This window comes from Ascaphus truei, chromosome 5 (genome assembly GCF_040206685.1).
Source record: "Ascaphus truei isolate aAscTru1 chromosome 5, aAscTru1.hap1, whole genome shotgun sequence".
NCBI classification, from domain to species: domain Eukaryota; kingdom Metazoa; phylum Chordata; class Amphibia; order Anura; family Ascaphidae; genus Ascaphus; species Ascaphus truei.
In genome coordinates, this window is record NC_134487.1 from 122,372,578 (window position 1) to 122,399,179 (window position 26,602).

Sequence of the window (26,602 nt, forward strand, 5' to 3'; positions counted from 1 at the left end):
GGCCAAATTTATTGAAAAAGGATATGACACTACTCTTGTAGAGCAATCTTTTGTGCGAGCAGCTAATCTTGACCGGAAAACTCTGCTTCAAGCAACGAAAGATAAATATCTTAAGAAAACTGTGTCAAAATCTTCCTTTAAGGAATGTTTATAATTTTCCACCAAATTCAGCCAGTCACACAAGTCCGTCTGTTCGATCATGAATAGGCACTGGGACATTGAGAAAAGATCCAATCTTGGGAACACATTTGGATGAGGCTCCTTCCATTATATTTAGAAGAGCGGAATGTCATAAAACCATCTTGGCTCCTACTAAATTACAATCTTTACCCAATACTGGGTTCACAAAACCAACAGGACACTTTAGATGCAATAGAGGGAGATGTCTCACTTGTACTTTTTTGACAACACAAAAGAAATTTACATATTTTTCTAATGGTGAGACATTTGTGGTTAAAGGCTTTATTAATTGCCAAACCACTTTAGTAATATACCTTATTCATTGTGCACCACACGTCCCCTCTGCACTAGATTTTTAGAGCATAGGAGAAATATTTTGAACGGTATGACTAACCATAGTTTGTCAAGACATTGTCTCCTTTGCCACAATAAATCTACTGATGCTATGAGAGTCATGGGTCTGGAACATATTCCCTCATCTGTTTTAGCGGGAGATAGGGTCAAATTGCTCTCTCTTAGGGAAACCTACTGGATTTTCAGGCTTAATAGCCTGACACTCGGAGTTTTGAATGAGAATTTGGACACTAGTACCATTGTCTAGTGTCCAAGTTCTCCTTCCTAGTCTGCCTGCCCACTCTTTCCTTCCCCCTTCCCCCACCCCTTTTTTTCCCTCCCCATTCCATATTGTTTAGATCATCAGACTCATTTTTATGTAGTTTTGAGTCCTTTATGTGTATGTCCACATTTTTATATATCTTTGTTTACTTTATTGTTTACATATGAATACTTGTGTTCACGCATGTGATAATTATATATGCACTACATGTGTGTATACACTTTTTACATGAATGTACACACATTTTTATTTTATTTACCTTCCTCTATTTTTGAGTCTGTTTTCCTTACATGTCTATGCTTAATGTTATATATATATATTTCAATTTTTCCAGATTCACAATTTTTATAAAAAAAAAATTTAATTTTTTTATTTTATTTTATTATTAATATTTAGTATGTATATATATATATATATATATATATATATATATAATCTATATATATATATATATATATTTTATTAATATAAGGATTTGGATTCAATATTACATGTTAATATTAAATGTTACATACCAATAATCACAAAAGAAATAAATATAAAATAACTATGAAATATATACATATATACATAGTTATTTTATATTTATTTCTTTTGTGATTATTGGTATGTAACATTTAATAATATCTTTTTTCTTAATTTGACTTGCCTTATTATATATGTTTTATATTGCAGCCCTATTCCAATCACCTTAGATTTTTTGTTATATATTGGCCCTATCCTAGTTTAATTGATGGTCATTTTCTGTATGTATTTCTCTTTAAGAGACATCATATTTGTCTTCCTACTAATTAACCTATCAAGTTTAAGTCAACCCTATAAAAGTTCACCACTTAAACCCTAGAATTCACCATTGAAGAAGTCGGCGCAACAGCTGACGAAACAGCGTAGGTTCGCGTCATCAATGTCCGAAAAGCTGACTGTGAGAGGAGTGCCTAATCGCATGTGTGGAGTGAAAGCAACTATTTCAGTTATATTGGCGGAACAAAGTGGAAGGCTGCATTTGTCTGTCTGACTGAGTCTGAGTCTGACATCAAGCAGAGACACGATTGAATATTCAATTTGAACGAATACAGCTGTCTTGTGTTAGGGGGTAATCCAGGAAGTGGAAGTGGAACAGCGTCTCCAGTGTTACCCGGATCAGCATCACATGTTCATCTCCAGCGTGATTTCGTTGGTGTTCTGACGGAGGGACGCGGAGACCCCTGTGATCATCGCGGTTACATCCTTTGGTGAGACCATTCCTTAATCCCTTGCCTATGCTATTTGCTTACCCCCCATCTCCATCTATAGGAGGTCAATATCAGCCTGATTTTTCCACGTTTGCATCCGCAATCAATCATCTGACGGGTCAATTACCTCTCCCCATTTGTTGCTCCAGTCATTTGCTACCTATCGAGTGACAATTCCTCCCACATCTCACTGCTTCCTACATTTGCGCTGTTGGACATTTTTTGGTCACATTTCCCTTCTTTTTTATTTTCAAGAGTACTCTTGTTTTTTATTGTCATATATTGTGTTTATTGTGTCTATTGGCATCATTGTGTTTGTTTTAATTTGTTCAGTCACCTAGCCTTCCTTAATTAATACATTTTCCTGTTTTTTATTACTATACAGGATTGCGCCTTTTTTCTTTCTTCCATTAGGGCTGCATCCTGCTAGCTCATTTCACCTAGGTGAGTACATTTATTAGTCACCCATTTACACACTTATAGTATTTCATTTGTGTTAGTCCTAGCGCTGATTTCTTTCTGTGAGATATATATATAGATACAGCTAAACCCCGTTATAACGTGGGTCTCGGGGTCCACCCCGAGACCACCGCGTTACTAACGGGGTCGGGAGAAAAAAAAATGGCCGCCGCGCTTTAGCGCATATTCATCCCGCGGGACAGGAGATGGGAGCGGGCATGTCCCTCCGCTCCCCGCTTCCCCCTGTCACCGCGGGACAGCCCGCGGGGCAGGAGATGGGAGCGGGGATGTCCCTCCTGTCCCCGCTTCCCCCTGTCACCGCGGGACAGCCCGCGGGGAAGGAGATGGGAGCGGGGATGTCCCTCCTGTCCCCGCTTCCCCCTGTCACCGCGGGACAGGCCGCGGGGCAGGAGATGGGAGCGGGGATGTCCCTCCTGTCCCCGCTTCCCCCTGTCACCGCGGGACAGGCCGCGGGGCAGGAGATGGGAGCGGGGATGTCCCTCCTGTCCCCGCTTCCCCCTGTCACCGCGGGACAGGCCGCGGGGCAGGAGATGGGAGCGGGGATGTCCCTCCTGTCCCCGCTTCCCCCTGTCACCGCGTGACAGCCCGCGGGGCAGGAGATGGGAGCGGGGATGTCCCTCAGGTCGCCGCTTACCTCAGATCCCGCTGCCTGCATGGAGGTGGTAGCGGGGGGTTTCTTCTCCCCACCGCTGTCCCCGGTGCTCCCGCTGCCTGCGCGGGAGGAGGGGGGGGGAGCGGGTGGTGGTGCTGGTCGCGGCCTCTCCTCTGCTCCGACCCCACCCCCCGTCTGTGTAGAGTGAGAGAGTGTGTGTGTGTGTGTATGTGTGTGTGTATGTATGTATATATGGGAGAGAAAGTGTGTGTGTGTATATGGGTGTGTGTATGTGGGTGTGAGTGTGTGTAAGTGTCTGTGAGTGTGTGTAAGTGTCTGAGTGTCTGAGTGTGTGTGTAAGTGTGTGTAAGTGTGTGTGAGTGTGTGTGAGTGTGTGTGAGTGTGCGTGAGTGTGCGTGTGTGTGTGTGTGTGTGTGTGTGCGTAAGTGTGCGTAAGTGTGCGTGAGTGTGCGTGAGTGTGCGTGAGTGTGTGTGAGTGTCTGTGAGTGTCTGTGAGTGTGTGTAAGTAAGTGTAAGAGCCGGAGCGGGAGGTGGGAGGTTTGACAGGGAGGGGGGCGTGGCTTGAGCGGAGGGACCCGCTACTCTCCCCCCCCTCCCTTCACGGACTGCAGGAGGGAGCTGCTACTCTCCCCCCCCTCCCTACACGGGCTGCAGGAGGGACCCGCTACTCTCCCCCCCCCTCCCTCCACGGACTCGGGCTGGAGCACTCATACATACACACATACACACACACACACACACACACAGGCACTCACGCACTTATACACACACACGCGCGCACACACATGCAGGCACTCACGCACTCACACACACACACACACAGACAGGCACTCGCACTCACACACACAGACCGCTAAACCCCCCCCCCCCGCCGCAGTACAGGGCCCGCCGTAGCCGCAGCGCAGGGCCCTGCCACCCCCCCAACCCCCACAGCACAATGACTTCCCACCCCCTTAACTTTGTGAAACAAAAGTCACAAGACGTTGTACAGGCAAAATACATCTGTTAAAGTGCAGTTGTCTGTTTATTTCTATATAATAATTGTGTGCAGTGTGCAGTGTGCAGTGTGTGTGCAGTGTGTCAGTGTGTGCAGTGTGAGCAATGAGGAGTGTGTGTGCAGTGTACAGTGTGTGTGCAGTGTGTCAGTGTGTGCAGTGTGAGCAATGAGCAGTGTGTGTGCAGTGTGTCAGTGTGTGCAGTGTGAGCAATGAGCAGTGTGTGTGCAGTGTGTCCAATGAGCAGTGTGTGTGCAGTGTGCAGTGTGTCAGTGTGTGCAATGAGCAGTGTGTGTGCAGTGTGTGTGCAGTGTGTGTGCAGTGTGTCAGTGTGTGCAGTGTGAGCAATGAGCAGTGTGTGTGCAGTGTGCAGTGTGTGTGCAGTGTGTCAGTGTGTGTGCAGTGTGTCAGTGTGAGCAATGAGCAGTGTGTGTGCAGTGTGCAGTGTGTGTGCAGTGTGGCAGTGTGAGCAATGAGCAGTGTGTGTGCAGTGAGTGTGTGCAGTGTGTGCAGTGTGCAAAAAAAAAACGGGAGCCACGGGAAAACCGCGTTATAACCGAATCGCGGTATAACGAGGCGCGTTATAACGGGGTTTAGCTGTATATATATATAGAGATATATATATGCAAATACAACTGTATGCTCATCTGCATGTCTTAGGCAGGTCTGCAACCCCGCCTTTCCCCATTATCACCCAGCATACAGCACTTACACTGCAGCAAGGGATTCTGGGAAATGACATGCAAATGAGCACACAGTGTCACTTTTTGCCTCAAAAACCATTTTTATCATGTATTTGCATATTTGCTTTCCTGTGGAGGGTTTTTGTCACTTTTTTTACTCACCATAACTTAACTCAGTATTATGGTATATATATATAGATATATATGTTTTAAGTTATGGTGGGTAAAAAAGGCAACAAGAAACCTCCACCGTACAGCATATAGCAAATAAAAAGATCATTTGTTGGCACATTCACATGTCTTAGGCAGGTCTGCAACCCTGCCTTTCGCCATTATCACCCAGCATACAGTGTTTCCACTGCAGCATCTGATTCTGGGAAGTGACATGCAAATGAGCACACCGTGTCACCTTTTGCCTGAAAAACCATTGTTACATGGAGCCCATATAAGCTAATCCTCGCTGTTAATACAGCTTTAAAGCACAGCATGGGAATCAGATACGAAGCCAGAGAAACCATTCACAGACATGTTTTAACCTTAATGGGTATTATCAGTGTGAAATTGGTTGTACTGCTGGCTTTGCAATTTTCAAGGCGTAGGGTTTACCATCACGTTTTAAGTTATGGTGGGTGAAAAAGGCAACAAGAAACCTCCACTGTATTGCATATAGCAAATAGGAAGATCTTTAAAAAAAAATAAAAAAAAGTGATCTTATTGGAAGTTGGCTATACTGGCTTCCAACCACACACTGAGGAGACCCATTAAGGTCGAAACAGCTGTCTGTGGGTGGGTTTACTGGCTATGCATCTTAACCCAGGCTGTGCTCAAAGCTGGGAAATGTAGCAAGCTTAAACTTATAGGGGACCATGTTAAATGTTTTTTAAGCAAAAGGTGGCACTGTGTGCTCATTTGCATGTCATTTCCCAGAATCCCTTGCTGCAGTGAAAGTGCGGGGTGATAATGGTGAAAGGCAGGGTTGCAGACCTGTCTAAGACATACAAATGAGCATAAAGTAATATTTCCATTTGATATATATCTAGTGAGTCACCCTCATGTGAGTGTATGCATACACTGAGAGACTCTGAGGTGAGGTGTGTGTGTATATTGAGTCACCATCATATGAGTGTGTGCATACAGTGAGTGACTGAGGTGAGGTGTGTGTATATTGAGTCACCCTCATATGAGTGTGTGCATACAGTGAGTTACGGGGAGGTGTGTGTATAGCGAGTTCCTCTCATGTGAGTGTATGCATACAGTGAGTGACACTCGGGTGAGGTGTGTGTATAGTGAGTCACTCTCATGTGAGTGTGTGCATACAGTGAGTGACAGTGAGGTGTGTGTGTATAGCGAGTTCCTCTCATGTGAGTGTATGCATACAGTGAGTGACACTCGGGTGAGGTGTGTGTTTAGTGAGTCACTCTCGTGTGAGTGTATGCATACAGTGAGTGACACTCGGGTGAGGTGTGTGTATAGTGAGTCACTCTCATGTGAGTGTATGCATACAGTGAGTGACACTCAGGTGAGGTGTGTATTTATATAAGGTGAGTCACTCCCGTGTGAGTATCTGCATACAGTGAGTGACAGGTGAGTATGTAAGGTGTTACCCCCTCCTGTAGTCCACATGTTGCCGCTCTCCTGGGGGCGCAGTGTGCATCTTCCTCATGAAACCCAAGAGCTGTTTTACTTCGCCCTCAAACGTCGCTATCACGGGGTTCTTCTGGTCTATGTCCCCATAAAAGGTAGCGGGTAGCGGCTCCATCCTGCCCGCTCTCACTAGTACCGATTCTCTGCCGTGCGGCCCGGCTCCCCAAAACTGGGATGTGTACACCACCGCCTGTTGCTAGGAAACCGTCGTCATGGGGAGGCGTGGAACGCACTCAGAGCCTGACCACCATTTTGCGTTCCAATGACTCCGGATGTGTTGAGAATTGGAATGCAACTGGAGCATCTTGATGCAGTCTGTGCTCATGGAGTAAATGTCAGGCTTATGTTTGGAGGATCACTAATACAAGGTTTGCTGCAGGTTTACAGCACGAAGAAACAGCACCAGTTGCACTATAGCTATAGGAAATATCTAAGCTTTAAAATGTGTTGTTGTTTTTTTTTCTTTTGATTAATTTGATACAGTTTCAACTCTGGCCACAAACTGTACTGTATATGATATTGTTAAATGTCAGCTGTTCTCTCCTTTTGCGTAGGAAAAACTTCACCCCAATTTTACTATTTTCCTTCCTGCATATTCATAGAGGGGGGAAGTACAGTCCCATTTCTGAACAAGTATTAGTGTTACAATAAAGTGAATGCACCCAATAAAATTGTAATAATCTACAATTTGGTTTATAAGTTTACTTTCACAAGTTTAAATGTTTTGAATGTTAACCACATGCAAATGACCATTATGCAAATTTGGTGATACTCCCCAGACACAACAATGAAAACAGCATTCCTGACTGCTCTGTTTTTTTATTTATTCTTGATTGCAGAATACAAACCGCAGGGCCTTCCGGAGCTGAACTGTGCTATGTTTACCTCGGAAGACGCCCTGGTTTCTGAGATTCTTATAGTTTTAGGTGTCACAAAATCCTAAATGGCCACCAAACTGCGATCCAAGAGAAACCTGTAATGGTTGACGACGTGGCTTCCTGTTTGACAACCACGACTGCCATATTTAAATAACCACAGTGGCGATTAAACCAGTAAGTATCTTGGGATCTGGATCTGAAATTAGCGTGGTTCCGCTCTGAAGGACCCTCCTGCACCACTGTTCAAATACTGTTTTAAAAAAATCAATTTTCATTTCAGGATTTTTGCTTTAAAAGCAGTTTATAGTTAATATTATGCAAGTTGTAACTTTTTTTATGGCCAGGTATATGATGGTCTAAAGTAGTGGTTTCCAATCTTTTTTCTGGTTAAAGAACCCTATGTAAAATTTTGGAGAACTCCAACCCTCTCTAATAGCGCGCCTCAGATCAGATGTATTGTAAGGAACTCAAACGCTCTCTAATAGCGAGTCTGAGATCAGATGCATTGTAAGGAACCCCAACCCTCTCTAATAGCGCGTCTGAGATCAGATGCATTGTAAGGAACCCCAATCCTCTCTAATAGCGCGTCTGAGATCGGATGCATTGTAAAGAACCCCAACCCTCTCTAATATCATGTCTGAGATCAGATGCATTGTAAATTCTTCTGTATTTGGTACAATTTTCAAATTACCTGAAAATTGCAGGGAACCCTTTAGAGCTGCAAAGGGAACCCAAGGGTTCCCAGGAAGCCTGGTTGAAAAACACTGGTTTACAGAGCAGCACAAATGAATCCAGTTGCTTGAGGCTCCGATTATACTGATGCAATGCGTGCGTGCACATGCATCTGCGACGTCATAGTTGTGACGTCGCAAAACGACATATGCACAAGCACATTCTTCTATGCGCGCGACTGCTGGCTGAAATCTGTTTTTTGATTGGACAGCTGCGTCACGTGACGCGGCTGTTGCAACCAGAAAACAAATTTGGAAAACGCTTCAACTGTCGCCCGCATTGCAGTAGCAAGCGGCGCGACAGTCGAGGTTGGTATAAGCGTTTTGAGAGGTGCATAGTATTTGTTTTGGCGCTGCATGCGTTTTTCTGTAGAATCACGGCCTGATTCACAATCAAGATGTTAAAGCAAATCTTCCAAAACCCAGGGCAAGCTGAAAAGCAATAGACAAGATTAAAAAAGTGATTTATTTATGGAGTTCATGCAGTGTACAGCTAGCCCCAAAATTAATCAAGAAAGTGTCAGAGTGGTTTTCCCAGCTGACAAATAACAGGCAAATTCATGCAAAAACACACAAAAACACTGCACCAGATTTATCAATCAAGAAAAGACCATTGGTTTTAATGGGAATGTTTTTCCTTAACCCATACAGTCCCCTAATGATGACCAGGTATGTCATTGGCACTTGCTTGTTTTTTAAGGGCAGATCAGCTGACCGCTTGGATGGAGTGGCCACACCATCGAAATGGAAGTGTTTCTGGCAGCCGGGGCCTGGTTACGCAGTGATATCTCCTGACATGATGCCTAAGTGCCTTAAGGTCTAGTGGCACTGTAAAGGTGTGAGGCTCAGGGAGCCAAGCCGCCATTGGTGTGCTCCCCACTCACCTCCACCGCCACAGGCTCCTCCGCGCCGCTCGCTCCTGCCTCCTACCACGCCGGGCAACCACTGCTGCACTGGCGCGTGCCTGCGCCTATTGTGAATAGCGCCGATCACGGGCGCACACGGATGCACGCACGCTCTAACTGAAGGTCCACCTCCTCACTCAGCTCTACCCTCGGCACTTGCACCCTGCCCTACCACAGCCCTCGCGTTGCACACACCTCCACGCTGCATGGTTCTCATTGGATGCTCTCCCTTATGCTTAACTGCCCCAATGGCAAATCGGCTGAGCATAGAACAAGTTGCGTTGTTCTTACCTCTTCTCTGCCTCCACAGTCTTGTCTTGCTGTTCCTTTTTCTGTTTACCGACCCGGCTTTTCATGACGATCCACACCTCTCCAGATCTGACCTCGGCATTCGGACAAACGTCCATTCTACTCTCTCCAAACCTTACCTTGGAGACCGGACAACGACGACTCTACCCTCTCCAAACCTGAACACGGCTAATAGTACCTGCAACTTTCCGCACCTCTCCTACTCTGACCCCGGCAAGTATATCGACCATCCGTACATCTCCAACCCCGACACGGCAACCCCGACAAAATGTACAATCCAGACGCGCCCTTGTGGCTGTGGGTGGCATTATATCCATTCCCACCTGAGCACCGTGGTTCTGCCTTGTTTGTGGTGAGCACAGCGTGACAAAAGGTTTATATATCTGGTTTCATTTTTTTTGCAACAAAAGACAAAAATACCCAATGCTACATCCAATGTGACAAAATACATAATTAAATACTTCAATGTTAGTTTTCCCCTGTGCAAGGGATATTTAATTAAACCCTTTGGCCAAAGCATTATAAGCCTGCAGCCACATCATGGTATGACCACTATGCAGGTCCTAACACTACCTGTGAAAATTCTCATTTACCTCTGCAGTGGAGGCAGAATGGTCCCAATGTACCTTTCCTGCACAGGTACATGGGAAAACATGCTACTTAAAAAGTGGGGTTAGAGCTTGCAGGGACAGTGTGTTCAGTTGTGTTTTTGCCCCCGTTTCGGAGCAGGGAAACTTTGATTAATAACCCCCCCAATATGTTCCAGAGTGGGAAATCCTACAAATCAGTTGGTAGAAACATGTTTACATGGTTTCGGTTTCTGTGTTGCATTGATGACACGAGAGGGGATTTTCACAGTGACTGACCTGAGAAGGATTTTTTCCAAGTAAAACACCAGCTAAGACAGCTTAAAAATGTACATTTCCATTTAATAATAATGGTTCTCTTTTAGAAATGAGTTACTCTTGCTATTACACATATAGTCAGTAGCGGATTTACCATTAAGTTCGTTAGGCCTCGGCCTAGGGCGGCAAAATTTTGGAGCGGCAAAAGTGTCCGCCCCTTATACTTTTGCTGCGCTCTCAGGCCTGATGGGAAGTCATTTTATATGTTGCAGCCGCCTCCTTACTTGCCGCCCTTCTCCTCCTGAACTGCAGCGTCAAATGACGCCATGAACTTCACCAACGTGACATCACTGCCGCGTTAAATGATGTCAAAATGTCACGTTACCATGGCAACGTGACGTCACGGTGACATCCGCGGCGTCATTTGACATCGCTGAGGTTCAGAAGGAGGAGGGTGGCAGCAGGTAAGGAGGTGAACGCAGCAGCTGTGTCTAGGGGCGGCGACATATAGTCCATAAACCTCTTAAAGCATCAATTATCTTTGTCACCTGAATCGAGGGGATCCTCTGAAACAGATCTGGGCAACCCCAACCTCGGGTCAGGTAACAAATAAAAACATTTACAAAAAATAACGAGCAGCACGGACTGCAGTTTTAATTATGACTTCTGAATTTAGACGTTAAACAATTGCATCAAGAACTGATATATTATGTAATTGTTCAAAAACTGGAGCATAAAAAAGGACCAGATTTCTCAAAGAAAATATTCCCATTCAAAGCAATGGAGAGTTTGGGGGTAATGTACAAATCTTTAAAACTGGCACATATTACAACATGAGTTCTTCATAGATTACATATAGTGTACAGAGCTTTCGAAACGTTACAGGTATCACAATTTACACTTTCTTTACATTGATATGTCATCCCCTTCACCTTTGCATGGAGCGAGTTTTGTGTTACTGCAAACCTCGAACGATATACGCCACAGGAAAGAAAAATGTATTTGGAGATTGCTACAGGGCTGTCACTAAAAGAGTACACACGTGTTTAAGCTACGATGTGACATTATTCCAAAAATATGTAACTATATTTAATTTAACAACATTTAAAAATAATGACTATTTATAAAGCTATTTAAAACCAGAGACATAACATAAAACACAGACAAAGCTCAGTGCACATCCAGAAAAACTTATATACGGTACAGTGCCTAAATATACATGTATAAATAACTAATAAATAAAATGGTCTTTTAGTTTAACATTTTGGCCAAATTGTTGTAAGCCCTTGAGCCAAACTTCACGGCAGACCACGTTCAAGGGTCCCTACACTAATATAAATTCTTAATAGCCTGTGCATTGCCAGGAAGAATGATTTATAATAAATCTGTCAATATGAGTTGCAAAAGTTCTAAGTCTGATTGAAGCTTTTATTAACCTGTACATTACCAGGAAAAGCACTCTGTAATAGATTTGTCACAATCACACTGCATGCAGGCAAGTTCCCCTGATAGTTGGAGATGCCATGGAGTGAGCTTTTAACCATTTAAATGTGGGAGGGAGTGAGCTTCAATTGGATAGGAGGTTGCCACCCTCCAAAACAGCCAAGACTAGCTGCACAAGAATTATAAAACATACAGAACACCTACAAGCTCAAATTGAACCCCCAAAATACCCACAACATATATATAAGCATATAAGTTTCACAGAGGAGTGCTACTGAGCATGGCAATTTATATTTAAAACCAGAGACATAACATAAAACACAGACAAAGCTCAGTGCACATCCAGAAAAACTTATATACGGTACAGTGCCTAAATATACATGTATAAATAACTAATAAATAAAATGGTCTTTTAGTTTAACATTTTGGCCAAATTGTTGTAAGCCCTTGAGCCAAACTTCACGGCAGACCACGTCCAAGGGTCCCTACACTAATATAAATTCTTAATAACCTCATCTCACAAGACCCTGGTTGGGTAAATGCAGTTCACACTGAGATGATGGTGTAGTCCACCAAAGATGGCGACCGGAGCTCCCTCACAGGCGTCCCCACGTGATATGGGTGTAAGATGAATCACTCGAACTGCAGGGCTTTCCGGCGGATGTGAAGTCACGCCCCTCACTGCTCCTGTTGCAACGCGATGTGATGCTCCCAATGCGAGTGTCCTCTCTCGCTGCTCTGCCCCTATGGCTCCACCAGCTGATGCCCAATGTCCTCCGAGAACACAGACAAGCTTCTAAAAATGAACAAGAACTTCTTCTAAGGGAAGTTCTTGTTCATTTTTAGAAGCTTATCTTGTGAGTAGGGTTTCAGTTTTACCCCCCTGGATATTCCACCTCCGGAACTTAGCATTAGTTGTGTCAATAAAATAGCTTTTTAACAATATATTTTAGCCTTGCTAGTGTTGTTGTGATATCTGTCTTGTTTGTTATGTGTTGTTAGTTGGTTCAGTTTTAAAGTCAACAGTATTAGGCATACTGCACCATAATCTGTTTTCTTTCTTTTCCATATTGCACTGTCTGGGAGGAGAGTCGTCAGCTCAATTCCTCTATTCATCCAAGGACTTTCATTTGGACTTCACCTTATATGGTTTGGAATTGATTGACATTGTATTATTAACCATTTTTGGCGCCGGTTTTTCTTTTTTGTTTCTATGGTCCTTAACTGACTGTACGGTCAGTTTTCACCAGGCTGCCAGCCATTTATAACTTGCACTAATTATTTCATTTAGTACACATTTTATGATTCATTAGCGCTGTTTCACACCGTCTTTTTTTGTTTCAACCTTGGCTACATGCCACCCACATCCCATCCCCCTGGTCATTCCAGAACCGGAGATATGGACTTAGATTTTTCATCATTTTACACTTAGTCATTTTTACGCCACGCGGCTTTTCCCCATTGGAATCAATGGCCGGCGCCGCCATAGACAATGCATGGCGCACGCCGCCATGAGATTCAATGGGACCTCCGCTCCGCCATTGAAGTCAATGGCGTGACCCTCCTTCTCTGCTCGACCCGGTGTGGATCGTGTGCCACTCCGCCGCTCCTCCTCTCGGACGCCACCTGCTGGTCGTCGCTGGAAAACAAGTCCAAAACCGCTAATTCTGCCATTAGAACGCATGGAGGCTCAATGGCGACCTATGGATGGCTGCAAAATGGAGCCTGAAAAGGCGGGAAACGAGAACAAAGGGCTATAATCACTAAATTAACATTAACCCCTTCCCTCCCGCATCAACCCTAGTGTATGTGTGAGTGCAAACACCAGGATAACACAATATAGTTATACAGGGGAATAAACATTTGGATACTGAAGCAAGGTAAAAAACACATTACTGGACCTCAGTCCAGTTAACCCCTTGCTTCCCAAGTGAGAGTAGGGGGTGGCCAAATGGGGTGTAACCCCTTTAATCCTGGGCCAAACCCCCTCTATCATGACATATACCAAGATCATCACTGACCTCCCTTCAATTATGTTGGGTCATGTGATCGCTCAGGTGCGATCACATGATCAGGAAATGTCAAAGGGGGCAGCGGCAGGAACCTCCTGCACTAAAGGTGTTAAATTAATGCACTATTGCATTTTCTACAGGCCGTTAAGTTCGCGCTCTGAATAACAGCCGTTATAACTGTATATGCAACATAAATTAAAATTATGTGTCAGGTAATATTTTCAATTTACAAGAGAATTATTTGCCAGTGGAATGACATGAAACAAGGTGATAGTTACTTGATCTTTCTATACTGCATTCCTGCAAGATTTTTCCAGGCTAACACCTGTTAATAGAATATGAGGATGAAGAATATTCACATGTCAGTAAAGTCTGAAGCTTTTGATGTGTGTACATTGGTACATTTTATATATCAAATTTAAAAGATCTGATACCAAGGATTTGTATGCTACAAATCTTCTCACAATCCCTTAGTATGTATAATTAAAATAGTTTCTGCCACTGAATAGATCCTGAGAATATTTGTGGTTTTGTTTATGATGTATAGAGTTACACCTTGTTTCTGAGACAGAAGGAACAGCTGAACCAGGGCGGTTTTAAACTGTAATTTATCTGTCTGATTTTACTAATATGTCTTAAGGGCTCCTTATATTTTGGAGTTATGTGGTTAACATTATTGTTTAATAAGAGTGGACATGCTCACTTGAAGTGATTTCCGCATGCCATACGTCTGTGACTGGCTTTTGTCAACTGAAGTGCTGGTTCTCCATACACTAAACCTACCTTGTGTGAGGGAACGAAAATAAATTCAATGTCCCACCTCTTCTAAAACCCATTACCTCCTCCTAGGATTTTTTAGACAGCCATCTATTGGTATTTAACCTAAGGGGAGCAAGGGACGGGAAATGTACTTTGACAACTGTGCAAGAAAACAAAAGTGAGAAGACATTAGAAAGCTTTTATAGCCAGTTCTTGAGTAATTTACAAATGCAGAAAAAAAAGACATGGCAGTTTATTTATCAAAGTCTCAAAACTGAAGCAACAACATTGCAAACATTGTCGGCGATAATCGTTCTCCTTCATAAATCTGGTGCACTTTTCTGCTCCATTTGTGCCCTAATTTTGCAGTCAGAGGCTTTGATAAAAGGGTCCCATAAACCACAAGGAGAGAAAAAAATTGCACTCAATTTATGAAAGCAAAAACTCCCATTGCTTTTAATGAAATTCCTTTTCTTTGATCTGATGCAGTTTTTTGCGGATTCGAGTAGTACAATTTCCAATGTTCGATTTCAATTCCAAGTGGAACAGCTCAACAATTATTTTTCACAATTGAATGTCTATAAATCGTCATTTAAGTCGTACCCCGAGCCACGTTTTGGGAACACATGTTCGTATCCGAATTAAAACATATCAAAACACAAAAAAAGCCGCATCCTCGCCATTTTTATTTAAAAATAAACTCGTCGATTATTTGGATTCACAAACAAATAATTTCAACTTAAGCACTACAGTTTGAAAGAGAATTTGAAAAGTTAACTAATATTCTACACCTTAAGTTATACAAATTAAAAAAGGTCTTTCTACAGTTTACATGCTCAGTTTTCTTTTGATATAGTACTGTTGATGTGTTTAAGTATTTAGGGCCTCAAGGTGAAATGTATGTTTTATACCAGTGTTTGTGTGATAAAATGGGATACTGCACATGCACAGCTGCACCCAGCACTTGTATCTTTATAGGCAAGTGGCCATAGTAGCCATTTTTAAAAAAAAACTTTTGACTAAATGGTACAGTATTTACCCCAATGTGGCTTTTAGTGGTAGTATACTGATTGAGATAGGGAGACATTTATTTTACACTATTGTTTGTTGTAGTACAGCAATGTGCCCTTGGCTAGTACTGACAGAGCGAGAGCGTCAAAGAAAGATGTGCATTGTTGTACATCCAAACCAAGTGTAGTGTGGCAAATGGTGTTAAGCTCCTTCTTATGTCCTCACTTTGTGGTTGAACTTGATATTACTGTATAAGCAATTATACAGGGAGAATAGGCAAAGAAAGAACCAGCGCACCGCCAAGAGTGGGTCCCATGCAGATGTATTTAAAAATTCTTCTTTATTGAATCCATCTAAAAGTGGAGCTTTAACACCCTCCTACACGTTTCATGTAAACATACACTTTATCAAGGAGTATGCTTTGTCTATACATCACTACCTTTATATACCAACAAAGATTTCCTATTTTCGCGCCAAAAACTGACGTCATAGACACGCCCATATTGCGTGATGACGTGACTACCTCACTGGGACCGCCCCCCCGAGATCCTACGTAACCTCCATATGAATTGGATACCACTCCCCTCTTAGCTCGCACTCAACCACACTGTGATGGATTGGATAAAATGCCTATTTCTTCATCTGTAATACTTTGCTATGATTCCTTACTCAAAATGGCTACCGCAGTTACCCCTCCCTTCAAGTAAGGAAGATGGCACCGAGGAATTCTACTCCAATGCTGATATGTTCAAAAACTACAAAAACAAGACCATAAATCATAACAACAAGACCATACAAGAACTGAGACCTAACAAAGAACCACTGAGCTGTCTAGCTCTTTTGCATACAAACCCCCTCCCCTATAGCCCCTGTATATGAACGCAGGCTCTGTAGGAATAAAGTCAGACATGATCATACTGAACGTGTGTCAGCGTGATCTTTTCTCAGTGCACGCATTACCTACGTAGGAAAATAATCTGGACGGGGACAGATACTCTGCAGACGATTGTTCTGATCCAAATCAGTTGGCGCCCAACGTGGGGCTCTGGGTTTTGAACCAACGGACAGCCGTGCGCAGATGGACCGGGGTGGACCAAGTGCGGACGCGGCAGGAGACTGATCACCTCTGGAGTACGGTAAGATAACATTTATTATCTACCGATACGCACTGTCTCCGCTGTTGGTCTATTTCTGTGTCTCATACGGCTCTCCGAAGGTCACCTAAAGACAGGTAGATATCTTGCCCAGAGCCCGTTTTAAACTCAAACCTGTTACCTAGACTATCTGTCACTCGGTATATGTTTACATGTTGTATATGTTAGTCAGTGCCGCAAGTGGGAGCAGGGAGTGGAGTGGGATTTTTGTCGGCTGACTAGGGGTTTTGTCAATGTACGTTGTAAACTTGGTGGAAGGAGGGGTAAAGGGGGAGTAAGGTATAGTCGGTTCAGAGAGGAAACACGGGAATCCCGGTAGTGACTGTGCGGTTTGGCGCGTTGCAAGGGAAGGAGTGTTGCGCGTTACGCTTGGTAACTGCGCGGAATCCTGTCGATTGATCCCTGAACAACCTTTCCCTCTCTCGTAATCAAGTTGTATGTTATGTCCAAAATGTGTTTGTGTATTAGTGTTGAGAATTCATGAGGACGGGTGGGGATTGTTGAGAGTAGAAGAGATAGCACATAGGTGCTTGGGCGATAACCCCTAGACGTTAAACTGCCCGAACTCCTGTTTTTTCCGCGTTAACGTACGCTTTGCAGTAAGAAAGAAAGAAAGTGAATAGGAAAGAAATAGGCAAGTGAATTTGCTGATAGATAATAAAGGCATATGATTGTGTTGTGAAAGTAAGTATTGAGGGTTATTTTTTATGAAAAGTTTATATGCAGAAATTGGGATACAATTAGAAAGTGTTCTAAGTGAAAAAAAGGCAGGACATTTTTGCAAGTAATTGCAGTGTAGCTTGAAAAAAAAAAAAAAAAAAAAAAAGGTGCAGTTTTAACATTTGAGCACAGGCAAGTAAGACAGGGAAAGGAGTCTTAGCCTGCCACCTAGTGGCCGAGAGAGAGAACAGAACGGAAAAGAATGGGACAGCCCTGGTAGCATTTATTTGAAAGCTTTGTTCGTGCTGGCCACACGAATGGGTCTTTTAAAACCAGAAAATATTCTTTTTCCTTCTGTTCTAATGGCAACTAGAAAGAGGGGTCTTTTTCTGTGGGAGGGAGAAGTTCAGGGAGCGCAGTCTTGTGTGTTTTTTGAATCCCACAGGGAAACATACCTTACGTTAGTATGAGTCAAAATAATTCTGTTGAGGGACAGAAGGGTCCCGCTGCATTTATTTTATCATTGCCAGGACAGAAGTTAATATAATAAAGTAAAAAAAAGAAAGCAAGTAGGCTGTTTAAAGTATGTAGTATTACTGCAGCAGAAGGCAGGTTACAACCAGAAGTGTGGCGAAAGATATTGAAAGAAAAGAGAGGAATTTTGAATGATAACCTGCTGAAGATAGCAGAAGCCTGGTTTAATGTTACCAAGGCTGTCCAGAGAAAAATGGACCAAGCAGGAGATAGAAAAGGGAGGGAAGATTGTTTTAATTGTGGTGTGACTGATTTATCTATGCTCACTCCTTTGTTACCTTCGCTCCCAGCTCCAGCAGCACCCCCACCTATACAACCCACTACCCCGCCCACGAATGACAAACCAATTTTGACTGTTTATGTAGCACAACTATATCCTGTGATGCAGGCGGATGGTTCCTATTACACCCCGACTGTGCCACTAATGCCCCTGATGCCAGTCCTTTCACCCCAAACAATCACTGCCCCAGCGGTAGGGATTCAAGTCTACCCTGACACAACAATAGCACACAGACCCAGCAGCAGTGTCCACTATAGTACGCCTGGTAGTTTTGACTCAGATAGTGAGTCACAGGCCGTTGCACAGGAGGCAAACATGACCTGGAATACTAACCCCAGACACCCCCCAGTACCCGACCGCTACCCAAGGTTATGTGGGCAGACGCCCAAGCAGGTAGAAGGCGCCCCAATAATGTATGTCACCTCACCCCCTTCCTGGTAGACACAGGTGCAGCCAGGAGCGTAATTAGAGCTGCAGACATACCCGACCCTTCCTATTTGTCTGATATTGATGTTTTATGTGTGGGGGTAGATGGCACACCGCGCTCTAGCCCATTAACACGACCCCTGCAGATAGGTCCCTACCCTGAACTATTTGCACGATTTGTAGTTTCCTCCACTTGCCCGCTTAATCTGCTTGGCACTGATGTTTTGTCCAGGTTACAGGCCTCCATAATATTCTCAGAGGACGGCACCATTGATGTAACCTCCCTGCTCTGGGAGTCAGATGTCTCTGCCCTTTGTTCCCTTCCAATACTTTTGGCATTAGCGGACAAACCCTCAGCTGCCAGTATACCGCCCGCTGTCATGGATAGGATCCCGTCCAAATTATGATCCACCGGCCCTGAGGATAACGGGCACCTAAGGGCACCACCCATTGTTGTACAGCTCAAATAAGGGGCCCCGCTTCCCCGTAAACTGCAATACCCCTCTTTTCCCTGTGAAGAAACGCACCGCGAAGGGTGAACCTGATAAGTATAGAATGGTTCAAGATCCTCAAGCAGTAAAAGATGCAACCATTGTACGATGTTTTAACAACAAATCTTTTCCAGATGACCCCAGAGGCTTCCAAGAATTTCACTGTTCTCAAACAGGTAATATCCTCTGCCCCTGCCTTGGGCCTCCCAGACTATGATTTACCCTTTAAGCTTTTCGTATCAGAACGAAATAGACATGCAACTGGAGTGTTAACACAGCCACACGCTGGCCGATGTCGACCTATTGGTTATTACTCCAGCCGTCTCGATGCTGTGGCTCGTGGTGGACCGTCCTGTCTTCGTGCTGTCTTTGCTGCTCAAGCACTGCTGGATAAAACTTCGGATATCGTTCTAGGGCATGACCTCATTCTCCTGGCACCACATGACATTGCTGCTATTCTTAATCAGACACAGCCAAAACATCTGTTCACTGCCAGACACCTCAGGTTGCAATGCTCGCTTCTCATTCCAGACAATGTCACCCTTCTCCGTTCTCCGGTGCCAAGTGCTTAACCCCTCCACTCTTCTTCCACTTCCCGAGGGGGGAGATGTGCAGGGACACGAACAAGAACAAAGCACAGCTGGAGTCGACCTACCCCATGATTGCTTCGAACTCATGAAGCTAGAAACAGCTCATCTGCCCACGGTGAGTGAAACGCCGATACAGAACCCAGATCTAATCCTGTTTGTGGATGGTTCTCGATATGCTGACCAACAAGGCACCTACCATACGGGTTATGCGGTCACCACAGACTCTGTGGTCCTACTGGCAAACACACTACCGTCAACAGCATCCGCACAAGAGGCCGAACTACAAGCCCTCACTGCAGCGTGTAAACTGGCAGAAGGACAAACGGCGAATATCTACACTGACTCTATATGTGCCTTTGGGGTAGCACATGATTTTGGCGTCATTTGGCAAACCAGGGGATTTCTGACAGCAGCAGGAACACCAGTGAAACACAGCTCAGCCATACAAGCTCTGATGGACGCCCTACTCCTTCCAAGCCATGTGGCCATCCTGAAGGTAAAGCCCATGGGAAACTGAACACAGAAGAAGCCAGAAGAAACCATCTGGCGGATGCTGCGGCAAAACAAGCTGCCAGCGGGATACGAGAAGTGGAAGATCGAGTCGAGACGACAAGGATGGTTCCGTTAATGCAGAACCTCCCAGTGAATCGAGAATATCTGAAGAAGTTGCAAGAATCTGCAACAAAGGAAGAAAAGAAAAGCTGGAAGAAAAGAGGTGCATCGCCCCAAGAAGGAATTTATGAGTACAAAAAGAAACTTTGTCTGCCACGGGCACTGTATCCTGTTGTGATACAATGGGCACATGGAGCAGCACATCTCTCAAAGACTTTTATGAATGCACTGATCGACAAATACTATGTGGCGCCTGGAATTACCCCAATGACTAGTAATTTCTGCAAATTATGTACAATTTGTGCAAAGTGTAACCCAGGATGTGTGGAAAAACCACCGCAGAAACACCTTGCAAGGCCCCGCTTTCACTGCTACGTTAGCTAAAGAAATTTGGTCCGCGCTAGGGACCACCCTTGCTTTCCACACCCCATACCATCCCCAGAGTAGCGGAAAGGTAGAAAGAATGAATGGCACACTGAAAACTAGAATGTTGAAAATGGCCCAGGAAACAAATATGCCCTGGCCAGATAGTCTACCCATTGTTTTGTTCAGTGTTCGATACACCCCATGAGGGGAATATGCTCTATCCCCATTTGAGATACTGTTTGGTACTGCCACCAAACTTGGTTGTTACTACCCACAGCAGTTACAGATGCAGTTTGATGTTTTGACGAAATATGTAACTGCCCTAGTGCAAGGACTAACCAATATGCATGGTCGAGTGTTTTCTTCTATTCCAGATCCAGATCTAGATACCGGGACTCATAAACTCGTGCCCGGAGACTGGGTGCTTGTGAAGAAATTTGTAAGGAAACATTCCCTAGAGCCCAGATATGATGGTCCTTTCCAAGTTCTGTTGACCACAGCGACATCAGTCAAGCTAGCTGGCAAGAACACCTGGATACACGCCTCTCATTGCAAGAAGGTTCCAGCTCCCAACGAGGACACCTCAGAAGGAAAATGATGCTATATATCCTTTGCTTGTTGGGTCTAGGGGGGGCACAAAAGGTTGCTATCACCCAACATGAAGGGGTAGTCACGTTTTGGTATAATTCATCCAATACTCATGTAGCTACCTTCTCCTTTGATTATTATAATATAGTCCGCTGCCCCTCAACACATTGGCAATATAATCGATACAGCAATGTCGGATTCAGGTCCACTTATATATGCGTAACGGATTCCTACTGGGGAAAGGAATGTGATTACTGGGGAGCAGTAGGATGGAACACGGGAACAGATTGGGGATACCGACCACAAAATGGTCTAGCAAGGAAAGACGGGATGGCAAAAGATTCTTGCCCAAATAGGCATCGCAATAGTTATTATTTTTGTTTTGTATGTGATTATTGTCTGCTGTGTTCTCCCATGTTTTAAAAAGTTCATGACCAAAGCTGTTGACAATAGCACTCCTACCTTTTTTCTGCAGTCAGATAATAATACTCCACTCTTGGAAGATGGTCCATTTACTCCGTTACAGTCCCTCCCAGTTAAGTACAATAGTATAAATCCATAGGGACAGCATCTGACTTCCTTATGTGCAAAGTCTGTGGCAAGGGGGGTCATGGACAAGCCATGACTCGTCTAACGTACAGCACAAAAGAGTTCCCAGGCACATCTGGACAGATGAGTTAGTATACATCTAGGGACAGACTCAGAAATAGACATTTCAAGGGGGGACTGTGATGGATTGGATAAAATGCCTATTTCTTCATCTGTAATACTTTGCTATGATTCCTTACTCAAAATGGCTACCGCAGTTACCCCTCCCTTCAAGTAAGGAAGATGGCACCGAGGAATTCTACTCCAATGCTGATATGTTCAAAAACTACAAAAACAAGACCATAAATCATAACAACAAGACCATACAAGGACTGAGACCTAACAAAGAACCACTGAGCTGTCTAGCTCTTTTGCATACAAACACCCTCCCCTATAGCCCCTGTATATGAACGCAGGCTCTGTAGGAATAAAGTCAGACATTATCATACTGAACGTGTGTCAGCGTGATCTTTTCTCAGTGCACGCATTACCTACGTAGGAAAATAATCTGGACGGGGACAGATACTCTGCAGACGATTGTTCTGATCCAAATCAACACCACGGAGGTAGACGAGGTACTGCACCGACACACTTTATTCGAGCAAATACCCGGTATGTACCTGGCAGATACCTGGAATGCGCCGCTCCTAACCTCTGACAAGCCCCGTTGCATTTGCCTTCCCAGCCTGGGTTCATGCCTGGCTGATGGGCGGCTGATCTGTTAAATGATAATGATTAGGATTTAATAGGCTGCAATGCTTCGCGTGTCTACCAGATGGCATAAATTCATGAATTGTAATGCAGTTTATATATATATACTGTGCAGTATTGCAGCCAGCGGGAATAAAATGCTTCAATCCCTGCTTGGAAAATAACTCAATGCACTCGGGCAGAAAACAGTCACAAACCTCAATACACCCGGGTATACCCGAATTCGTGGGACTAGCCAAGCTCGAATAAAGTGTGTCGCCAGTGTAGGCACGGGACTAATCCCCATGGCTTCCCTCCCCCGGTGATCGTGGAGATACTGCTCCGCTCCACGTCATCACTAGGGGTGGGCCCACGAGGCCACCGCCGGACTCCCACTCCCCCCCCTTGGTGATCTGTAACACCCGAGTCATAGGAGAGGAAGTACCACCCGCAGGAGCTAGGGTACCAATGGGAATAAATCCCTACGATGGGTACGCCCCCTGTGAGTCATCAGTTGTTGGGCAAAATATAGGGAAAGATACACATACATGATAACTTTATTAAAAAAACAAATCCTTCGTTCCTTCAATATATGTGTGTATATAGAAATTTAAAAACACATGGCCAGTAAACATAGCAGAAAACCTCCTTTGGACACTATGCAGTATTTATATCAATTGTAATAAAATTATATCAATATCTTTTTGTGTATATGATAGAAATTACATAAATGTCATGTATCAAACCGTTTTCATATAATCCATATCTACACACAAAAAACATTGTTCATTATCTGAATAATTCTAAATATAATCCAAAATGTATACCCTTCGCTCAAGGAAATAGACAAAAAACTTCGCTCAGAGAAATGAACACAGATACACAGAAGTATGAACCCAAAAATCTACTCGCCCAACCAAAAAATCTACTCGCCACCTAGTCCCGCCCCTAGTCCCGCCTCCAACCCCGCATTAAAATAAAATATATAAATAAAATACATTTAATAAATTCCTAGTCAGAACAACATTCGTTTTTGACATAAATGTATTTATTGTATTACATTATACTACAATTAGTCCTTGTTACGTGTGTGTGTGTGTGTGTGTGTGTGTGTGTGTGTGTGTGTGTGTGTGTGTGTGTGTGTGTGTGTGTGTGTGTGTGTGTGTGTGTGTGTGTGTAAGTGTCGGATCTAGAAATAAAAGCCAGGTGTGAATGACTAGTTTCCTGAACCCCATAACCAGTGTCTGGACGTCCCCGCTTCACAATATCTAAAGCAGCAATCCCGCCTGGGATCTTACCTGATCCGCAGTCCCTCAATGTCCAGGTACCCTCACTCACGCAAAATTTGAGGGGATGTGTTCCCTACCTGTCTTCCAATGTCTTCCGTGTGAAGCTTGAGTCAGATCTGGAAGAAAGCAGTTATTTCGGTGTAGTATAGGGCAGTTAAGATATATAGGGTAAATAAGATATCCAGATCCAGAGTGTGGGTGACAGAGAGTGTGAGGGAGAGAGAGTGTGAGGGAGAGAGAGAGAGTGTGTGAGGGAGAGGGAGAGTGTGAGGGAGAGAGTGAGAGAGAGAGAGTGTGTGAGGGAGAGAGAGAGAGTGTGAGGGAGAGAGAGGGAGAGTGAGGGAGAGTGTGAGGGAGAGAGAGGGGGGGAGAGAGAGTGTGGGGGGAGAGAGTGTGGGGGGAGAGAGTGTGGGGGGAGAGAGAGTGTGGGGGGAGAGAGAGTGTGGGGGGAGAGAGAGTGTGGGGGGAGAGAGAGTGTGGGGGAGAGAGGGAGACTGACTGACTGGGTAGGTGACTGACTGACTGACTGGGTAGGTGACTGACTGACTGACTGACTGGGTATCTGACTGACTGACTGGGTAGGTGACTGACTGATTGACTGACTGGGTAGGTGACTGACTGACTGGGTAGGTGACTGAGTGACTGACTGGGTAGGTGACTGACTGACTGACTGGGTAGGTGACTGACTGACTGGGTGGGTGACAGACTGACTGGGTAGGTGACTGACTGACTGGGTAGGTGACTGACTGACTGGGTAGGTGACTGACTGACTGGGTAGGTGACTGACTGACTGGGTAGGTGACTGACTGACTGGGTAGGTGACTGACTGGGTAGGTGGGTGGGTGACTGACTGGGTGGGTGACTGACTGACTGGGTGGGTAGGTGACTGGGTGGGTGGGTAGGTGACTGACTTTAGGTTACTGACTGACTGGGTGGGTGGGTAGGTAGGTGACTGACTGGGTGGGTAGGTGGGTAGGTGACTGACTGGGTGGGTGACTGGGTGGGTTGGTGACTGACTACTTGTGGTCTCTCTCTCCCCCCCCTACACACACACTCTCTCCACACACACACTCTCTCCACACACACACACACACACACACACACACACACACACACACACACACACACACACACACACACACACACACTCCCCTACTACACACACACACACACACACACACACACACACTCCTCCCCTCCCCCCTACACACTGTGGATCGCTGTGGTCTCCGGTCTCTGTGACAGCCGAGGAAGCGGCAGGCCGGGTGTCGCCCTCGGCCTCGGCGGCTGTCGCTGTGGGTCACCGGGTGGCAGTGAGGGGTCCGGACACAGGGGAGAGAGGAGTGGGGGGGCTAGTGATGCGGCTGGTCACCGGGTGTCAGACACGCCGGGACATGGGGGCAGCGGCAGCCTCAGCTCAGTGGCTGTCGGTGAAGGAGGAGACCATTTTCTCACGACGGCTGATCCAGGTCACCGACCTGGCGGAGCTGCCATGCGGGGTCACGGAGGCCGGGGACACGGAGTTGGAGATGATTTCGGGAGTGAGTGGGGAGATTTGGGGTGTCGGGGGGGAGATTGGGATGACGGGGGGGTCACGGAGGCTGGGAGAGATTGGGGTGAGGGGGGGTCACGGAGGCCGAGAGAGATTGGGGTGAGGGGGGGTCACTGAGGCCGGGAGAGATTGGGGTGAGGGGGGGGTCACGGAGGCCGGGAGAGATTGGGGTGGGGAGGGGGGTGGCGGGTGGCTCGATGGGAGGGGAGGCGACAGATGGCCCTGCAGGGGCCTGAGGCAGACAGGCGCGGAAGGGGCTGGCTGCCGGAAGGGGGAGGAGTGGAAGCGCTGAGGAGGGAAAGTATTGCTGAGAGGCGGGGGAGGAGCGAAGGCACTGCTCAGAGAGCCGGAGGCGGGGTAATCTCCCCCAACAACATGAACCCGCCTCCGGCTTTTTTTTTTTTTTTTTCACCAGCGCAAGCGCGGGAAAAACAGCAGTGCGAGCGGGGGAAATTAAAAAAACAAACACGTGTGCTGCTTGGGCCAATATTTACTAGCCCGGAGGTTAAATCCTCTCGCCCCGGGCGTGTAAATGTATAGCATTGTCGAACACTGTATATATATATATGTGTGTATACACATGTATATCTCATGTCACATGGTTTTTAGTGTAAATTGCAAAGTAAAGTTTTATTATATAAGCAAAAATGAGGTTTTTATAAACCCTACTTATTACCATCCCTCTTTTATAAAAATAAGGGGATGATGATTGGGTGATGGTTCTTCTATACTGTAGGTATTTTCAGTAATACCAAAAATATCTTTATCTCCCATATTTAATCTATACGTTGTCCATATGACTAGATACACATATATATATATAGTCTACTGTATATATAAACATTTCCAATATCTACACCAAAAATATCTCAATCCTATATATATATATGCATGCAAAGGATCCCTTGGACTTCTTTGAATTAATCCGAATGACAAAAGTAAACAATCTCTTGATTATTTTATTCTCCAAGGAAATGAGCCAGATTCCATTCAACATTAATGCCGTAAGGGGTTTTTGTATTCAACAAAAAAACGGATGAACAGATGGACATTGCAAATTCTCAGTTTTTTAGCGAGTGGAATTCACATTTAAAGAAGAAATCTATCTTCAACCCTATGTATGCAAAGGGTCCCTATATTACTATGTTTGAAAATTTGGTTATTAGAGATCTTAGGCTATTATCACAAGGTTTTTCTTTTGGACAAGGTGGTCGGGATAACCTTACTAAGGAGGAAAGGCTGGCGATGAAGTCCTTACAAGACAAACACACATTGGTAATAAAAAATGCAGACATGGGTGGGGCCGTGGTGGTGCAGAGTAGAACGAATTATCTCAAAGAGGCTTATCGCCAACTTGAGGATTCTTCCTCCTACTCTGTACTACCACGGGACCACACCAGTGTCTTTATGCAATCTTTATTAGATCTTTTGGAATTGGGTAGATTA

General features: G+C 44.9%; 1 protein-coding gene across 2 annotated transcripts in view; it reads right to left on the bottom strand.

Annotated features, from left to right (window-relative positions):
* The window catches only part of CFAP54 (cilia and flagella associated protein 54), a 331,179-nt gene extending 324,550 nt beyond the window's left edge, over positions 1-6,629 (bottom strand). For both annotated transcript variants that reach the window (XM_075600548.1, XM_075600549.1), the window contains exon 1: positions 6,404-6,629. In XM_075600548.1, the coding sequence (XP_075456663.1) occupies positions 6,404-6,558 (155 nt within the window). In that variant the 5' untranslated portion in view covers positions 6,559-6,629. The remainder of the gene's footprint in view (positions 1-6,403) is intronic.
* Positions 6,630-26,602: the final 19,973 nt, after the last annotated feature.